Source organism: Corapipo altera, unplaced genomic scaffold, assembly GCF_003945725.1.
Source record: "Corapipo altera isolate COAL_440 unplaced genomic scaffold, ASM394572v1 58, whole genome shotgun sequence".
NCBI lineage: Eukaryota > Metazoa > Chordata > Aves > Passeriformes > Pipridae > Corapipo > Corapipo altera.
Window position 1 is genome coordinate 3611375 of NW_020884898.1, and position 7768 is coordinate 3619142.

Genomic DNA, 7768 nt, shown 5'->3' on the forward strand with positions numbered 1-7768 from the left:
TGCTGGATGCTACAGTCCCCATCTCTCACCCCCCTGGGGCAAGTCCATAGGTGACACAGCACTTGTGGCACTGCACACGACTGCAGTGCTCAGTCTGCAATGCCTGGAGCTTCAGGCATGTCATTGCTGGTTGCGTTGACAGCATCTGCTGCTTAATTTACTACCAGTGCATTTATATGCTCCGGAGAGATGCACAAATTTATTGCAACCGGCCAAATATTGCTTGTAGGTATCTGCTTAGACCACCAAAAGTGTGTATGGGTGTTACGCTGGTTTTGTATTTAAAAAGCATATAGAAAAGGCTGACTTAGTTTCAAACTAGCTTTCATGATCGTGATTTGTATTCTACCTATGGTACAGCAAAATGACTGGTACAGCTTCACAGCTGGGTTCTTGCTCTCTGGTGGAGATCTGCCTGGCCATGGCCACAGCCAGAACCTGAGAACACTTTGTTGGGTGGGTTAGCCAAGTGTACCTCTGGGCACTGCAGACAGCCTCGCTCCTCTTTAAAGCCTGCAAAGATATTTAGTGTTCTTATACACTGAATTATATGTCTTCAGTGATGCACCTGTCCTTGCTGACACCTTCCTCCCCCTGCTAATGTACACAAATAAACTTTGAAAACTATTACCCTAAGAGGACTGTGGAGCTGAGCTGTAAGCCTGGGAGCATCCCTTTTCCTTGCCTGTACCCTTAACAGTTTTTTCACGGGTCTATAAATTGGAAGAGGAAACTGTTTTTTCTTTTCCCTGGAGACCTTTAATACCATGGCATTTATGCTGTGGAAGTTTTCTGTCTGTGGACCTTCAGCAAGGTCTCTTCAGCAGCTGCTTCCCAGCTGCATGGCCTCAAGCCTGAGATAGCAGGACAAATGCAGTTTGCCTCTGGTCTCCTACTTTGCTGTTTCCTTCTGGTTTTCTGTTCTCTTGCCAGCCTCTGAAAAGTGTGAATGAACGGCATAAAGTGAGACATAATTTTTAGCAGTTTTGCAGATTTCTTTCACTCTGCACCGCAGAAGGGCTAAGAGAGAGGTAATGGCCTGATGTCTGGTCACTAGCATAGCTGAAACTTTAGGGAACTTCTCTGTGGGTGCCCGTGGCATAGCAGTCCTAGCAGAAAGAAATCAGTGGCTCCCAGCACCAGAGCTGCCTTTCTCAGGGGTGCTCTCTGCAGCATAGGTATCAGGCTGGTGAGATGCCTTGTGTGAGAGGTAGCAGGTCCAGTAAAACTCTTGGAGTAGATCTTTCAAGCTGCATTTTAATTTTTTTCCCTGGATGGAGGGGCAGAGAAATCCTCCAGAGTTGCTCTGGTTGGAAGTGAGAGTGAAGGGCTGTGGGGGCCTCTGCTGGAGGTGGGCTGCAGACGAGTGTGAGAAATGCTGAGTATGGCACCTGCTTCTCTCGCAGCCTCTGTGCAGGTGATGAACAGAAGAGTCCAGTCGGTCCAGGTAGGAGGAAACGTTACTTTTTCATGCCAGTCAGTCACAAAAGAAGATGTGATACAGGTGACCTGGCAGAAGGAGACGGATGGGCCTGAAGACAACATAGCGACTTACAGTACAATGAATGGCCAGAAGATAGCCAAGGGCTATGTCAGCCACGTGAGCTTCGCCCACAGCGAGTTACAAGCCTCAGCCATCTCCCTTCATGGAGTCACCCTCCAAGACGAAGGATGCTACAAATGCATCTTCAACACGTTTCCCTCGGGGGCTGTCACTGGCAGGATGTGTCTCAAGGTTTATGGTAAGGCACTGTAATTGTGTACAGACTTTCTTCTGAGGACCAAGTAATTTCCCCTGTGAAAAACCTTCCCTGACATTGCTACATTGCTATGGGAAAAGTGGCTCGGCTTCTTCTCTGACTTTCTCTCCCTGTCTGGTTTTACCTCTGACCGGAAACCAGCGTTCAACATTTATTTAATTTTCTTCCCTTTCAAGTCAGCAACAGTGAGATTCAAAAGCTGATGTGCAACCCATGAACTTCCTCCAAGTTTCCCTAGTCCTGTGGTGACAGCTGGCTGGCCACAGCCATGAACCCTGCACTCCTCTCCTTAATTTCACTGCTGCTGTCACATCCTAAGCCTGGAACTCAGGCAATTGTTTCCTTGGTCTGCATTTGGTCTTAAAAAAATCGCAAAGTATTCAAAAGGCAAAGAGGCACATGCATGACTAGGGTAGTTGAAAGATCATTTTTAAGCAATAGTAAAAAATACAGTAGTTCTGCTGGGGTCAGGAAAAGGGCTCATGAGATTTGCCACATGAATCTTGCGCAAGTCAGCATTAACTACCTTAAAGAAGATAGTTGAAACAAATCAGGAGTCAAGGTGGCAATATTTGTCACCTTCATAGCTAATTGTCAACTAGCAAGTACAAGCTGAAATACAGACAAATCGATGAACTCAACTGAAACAAGCGAAAAGCTGCTTATCTTTTGAGGAAGGCTGCTGCTTTGCTGCCTGTGAGAAAGCTGAGACATTAAACATGCTCTAAGGCCAACCTGTTGGCTCCTGACTTCCTCATGGAATACTCTGCTGTGAGGACATCAGCCAAAGATCATGTCCCATGTGGAGAATATCAGTGTCTGTGACCTGTTGCTGGTGATATGACCTCTGCAGAGTATTTTGCTCATCCCTAGTACCTTCAGCTGACAAAGACACAGATCCATGTGTCCACGCACATGTGTCTGGAGTCCTCTGTGTGGAGAAAAGACGCTCCTGGATTATAGGGGAAAGGTGGAGGGAAATACAGGGGGAAATCAAGTCTGGAACAAAAGTGCTTTTTCCCTTCTTTTGGGAAAACTCCTAGACCAGAAAAGAAAAATTACAATAAATTCATACAATATTTCATACATGAAGAGGAAGGTGTTTCTTAAAGACACCCAGCTCTGAGTCACTTGGAGGGTAAACACTGGCTATACATTACAGGAAAAACATGGAAGTGCCTTGCAGTGGGATCCCATTCTTCTTTATCATGTAAATTGAACACAAAGTTAGATTTCTTTTGTTTCTGTTTTTGGTTTGCTTTGGGTTTTTTTTTTTTCTCCAAGTGGGGGAATTTCTTACCAAAACCACCAGCCTTGTGGCTCCGGTTCATCCTTCACCAGAGTACTACTTCTAAAAAAAGAAGTTGTTTTTCTGCTGCCACACACACTCATGCAAGCATCTTTTCCTGCATCTCATATGAAAATGTATCAACTGAGAAGGGTTTCAGTTCTCTCATGCCCTTGTGGGCCACTGCCAGGGGCTGCCTCATGGGGATCATGGTGGTCTTCCTGGAACGTGCTGCATCAAACTTGTCCTGGGGAGGTCAGCACGAACAATCTGAGTATTTGGCACTGTGACAGAAGATTTTGGTTCATATATGGTATCTTTCATTGAAGCTAATACATGTGATGCTACTTAAAAGCTATGGTCTTGCTCCCTTATCCCCTTACTCATAATGATGGGAGCGACTTGTCTGAACAAGTTCAGAGGGTGCCCCATGATGGAGTGTGAAGCCAGCAGGAATCTCCCAAGGCTCAGGGGCACAGGGCAAGGTAAGCAAGCCAGAGTGACCAGCTGAAAATGAAACGCTGCCATGTCTTTGCCCTCAAGAGGGGACTGCCAGGGAGTTTACAAGGTGGTAATTGCCCTGTTACACAGCCCTCACAAGAGAGGCTGTTCCCGGATGGGCACCATCGCTGTGTGGTGAGGGGAAGTGAAACCCTGTAAGAACTGGATATAACACTGTGAAAAAAGAAACAGGTATGACTAGAGGGATCTCAGACTTGCCTGTTGGGAACAGTAAACCCAGGAAGAAGCAGAAATTTCTTAACCCTTTAGCATAATCAATTTTGGAATAGAATAGTTTCAATCATGCTTGGTCGGTCTCTTTTGAACAGTCTATTCCCCTTCCCTTTCCACTTTACTTTGGAAATGTTTTGTCAGTCTTCATTGCCAAAGAGTATTAGAATGAAATCCAGGAAGAGGACTGAGGGAGCAGGTGTGGAGAAAGAGGCATGTGACACACAAGAATGGGCAAGACTTGCTGGGTCACAAAATTCCCTGGGCATTTGCTGGGCCATCCTCAGAGACTTGCCTTTATCATAGACACCACCATTTGCCTGGAAGTCTTGAGCATACTGGAGAAATGCCATCACTCTTTCTTAGACAGGGAAACTGAGGCACAGGGCTGCTGGTGAACACCCATAGGGTTGGAAAAGGCTTGATGTCATCATGAGGCATATTATAATGCCTATAACCTTTTATCAGTCTCCATGACACCACTGTCAAGAGTTTTTAAACATAAAAAGCAAATCATGATCTGACAGTCTCCCTCTAATTACAGAAGCCATTACAGATAATCAAAGTGATGTACCTCATTAGAAACTCCCTTTTTCAAATATTTGGGAATGCTGACAGAGCTCGAATTTGGAAACATCTGCGTTACTTCTCTTCAAGAGCAACTAAAGCAAGTACTTGCACACAACCTTTTTTGCAAAGACTTTTTCACTGGAAACAAATATTTTAATGAAAGGTAAAAGAAGCAGTTAATTTAAGTGTGTGCATCAAACATCAACAGCGGGCACACAGTAGCAAACAGTGTAGCGGGACTTTGCTGCAAAAGTGAGCACTTACAGGTTTTGAGAGTGCATCTATTACAGACATTTGCTAGCGAGAAGTTTGGCCCTGCAGGAAAATGCTTTGGGGTCCAACGTGAGAAGAAAGAGAACTGCTTAGTCTGGAGAAGAGCAGGCATGGAGTGCACGTGTTTCTGGCAAGATACTAAGCAATTTTGCTCATCCTCTATGGAAACATCTGTGACTACTCTCTTTGACTGCTTTTGAATTTTGCAACCTAATGTTTGAATGCTGTGTTAATGCTGGGGGTGGATACGTTATTTTTATGCATCCTGTGAGTGAAAGAAGAAGTTCAGAGATCGTTTATTAGTTGAAACATAAACTGTTTGTGACACTAGTCTTTTCATACACGGGAGATTTTGAGAAGTTCCAGCTGAAATCCCCCTACACACTTTCCTTGTTGCTCTCAGAGGTTTCAGCAACCCTGTGGGGTTTGAGTTTCTGTCTATTGGTCATACAAAAAATGAGAAATACACACTTATTTTTCCTAGGCAGCCGCAACCATAGTAAATGAATGAGGTCGGGCTTTATTTAGTCCTGTGATCCACAACTCTACACACCTCAAACAGCAGTAAAGCTAATCCTGCAGGTAAGTTTAAGGGAAAAGAACAAGAATTTTAACTCGTTCAAGCAGATCAGCTCTTCCAGAGAGAAGAAGATGTATAGTTTCATAGTTTCACTACCTACTGATTTTAACCCATCCATAATCACCACTTCTCAGCTGGGATGGTGCAGTGCAGCTGATAATAATAGAATTGAAACACAGATGTTTCTGCCCCTTGCCCTTTATTTTTGTCTAGTTCTTCACTTCTACGCTGCCGCCTGATCACTTTCATGTTTTATTGTCACTGCTGGGGCTTTGGGAAGGGGGAAGTAAGATGAGATATCAAGCTTGTTCTCCAAGATAATTGTAAATACAGAGGCTCTTTGCTCAAATGTGGGCAGAAACTAATGCATTTTATCATTTTGTCATTTACAGCCATCTCGGACCCCAAAGTGGAAGCTAAACTTATACCCAATCCAGACAAAGCTGAGGACTCTGAGAAAGTGGTGGGGATAAGCTGCTCAGCAACAGGGAAACCAGCTCCAAAAATAACCTGGCACCTTCCCAGCATCCTGCAGCAGAAGCCAAGGGAATATCACATCAAGTTCAGCAACCAGACCATGACTGTCATCAGCAATTTCACCCACACCCCCTCCAAAATCCTCCATGAGTACCCCATCGCCTGCATGATCCAACACCCTTCTCTAAATGTGACCCTGGTCCTGCCCACAGACAGCCTGGAGCAAGGTAAGTGTGTAACTCTGCTCGGGCTCTGAAGTGGGGTGGAGAAACACTCCCTGGGACAGACCACAAAACTACTCAGAGGGTTGGGGACAGGTGGGGAAGGCATCCTGAAGAGCAGCCGGGACTGGGCTTGGGAGTGATGGAGGAGGTGCCTGGGAACATCCAGATGCCCTGGGCTATGGCATACAATGTCTTACTCCTTGCTAGGTCCCCCTATATGCCATGATGTGCCCCAGGCTCCCTTCCTCTCTGACAGGTTTCCCTGTCACATAGCCTGACACACCAACAAGACATGCCAGTGTTGGGTAGCTTGGAGGGCTGGGTTCCTAACACCTGATCATGACATCAGACCCCAAGCACAGGTCTGCTGGCACTGCTACTTGTGTGTGTCATGCTGGCATGTGGTCCCAGTGCCCCTATTCACCCTATCTCACCCCAGGGAATAGCCAAGAGATGTTTGAAATGGGATTTGGGCTGGTTTTTTACTTTTTTTTACTGAGTACCTGCTGCCTTCCCCACAGGTCCGGACAGCACCGTGGCACCCACTATTGCCATTGCAGTGGGAGTACTGGTCCCCCTGACTTCCCTCCTCCTTCTCACCTGTCTTCTCTGCCACTGCCTCAGGCACTCATGTGACCTGGAGAGAAACCCAGCCTGGCCATGCTGGGTAGGTCTGCCTTTCCCTAGGGTGCAGCAGGGCTCAACCCCACCGTCACAGGGCTCAGTACCATGATCCAGCTCTGCCCAGCCACACCAGGGCTGCCTACACACTGCCCAGCCCAGGCTGCTCCTGGGCTGGAGAGGGACACAGGGAGCAGCCTCCAGCCAGAGAGCTGGGCAGCAGCACACTGGGAAGGGGAAACCTGATTCTGCATAGCCAGGCCATATGCACCTGACAGCACTGGCAGCTAGAAAATATTCACTATGTCAATGACAAGGCACACTGTGGCAGAAGAGTCACTCTACTACTATATTTATGCACAAAATAGTTGTGCAAGCAGTGGCCAGACCCTTGGGCCATTCTTCTGCAGCTCCTAAAATAACCTCCCTCAGCACTCCCAGCGCAGCTCACAAAGGCAGCAGCTTTGAGGATGTGTCTCAAACAAAATGGGGTCTTAGAGGAAAACTGTGCCTCTGTGAGGAAAGCCCAGGGTGCTTGTTGTCCACCGAGGCCATCCTGATGATGACGGGTGCAAGCTTGAGGTGGGGGGTCCACTGAGTGAGGAGCCATTGTTTCAGAAAATCACAGCCCAGTTTTGAGAAGGTTCCTCCTCTTCCTTGCAGGATAAGCCTAGCCTGTACACCCTGACTTTTGATAAGCATTTTGGACAAAAAGAAGGAGTTGAGGAAATACAATACGTCTTCCACGGGCATTATGCCCGTAGGTCCAAGCTAAAGACTGCTGGTGAGATTGCAAGGGGAAAACTTGAGGCTCCCCTCACACAGAGAGATGAAAGGACTCGTTTGACAATACATATAGCCAGGATCTTTACCCTTGCACTTCAAACATCCATGTATTTTTAAGAAATAAACGAAACAACCTCTCTTCCATCAGGTACTTCCTGCCTGTAGCAAGGCCAAGAAGTGCAGGCAGTATGGAGCTGCAGGCAGGTGGGATCCTGTGGTGTCCCTCAGCCCAAGTGCACCACTGAACACCTGAGAAACTACCCACACTACACATGCAAGAGGGAAACTCTTACAACGGCACCTCAAGCTTCCAAGCAAACCTGCTGTGACTCTTTCCAAGAGTAACACAGAAAAGGACAATTTATAATAGATATTTATTTATTTTGTTACACTATAATATTCCGTTTTGTAGGAAAAAAGATGTAAAGTATTTATTTGAGATTCAGGCTGGCTGTGT

General features: G+C 46.4%; 1 protein-coding gene across 2 annotated transcripts in view; it reads left to right on the forward strand.

The window, feature by feature from the left end:
• The window catches only part of CD200 (CD200 molecule), a 28231-nt gene extending 20463 nt beyond the window's left edge, over nucleotides 1-7768 (forward strand). For both annotated transcript variants that reach the window (XM_027648745.1, XM_027648746.1), the window contains exons 6-9: nucleotides 1407-1742; nucleotides 5596-5907; nucleotides 6426-6571; nucleotides 7460-7768. In XM_027648745.1, coding sequence (XP_027504546.1) covers nucleotides 1407-1742; nucleotides 5596-5907; nucleotides 6426-6571; nucleotides 7460-7564 — 899 coding nt within the window. In that variant the 3' untranslated portion in view covers nucleotides 7565-7768. The remainder of the gene's footprint in view (nucleotides 1-1406; nucleotides 1743-5595; nucleotides 5908-6425; nucleotides 6572-7459) is intronic.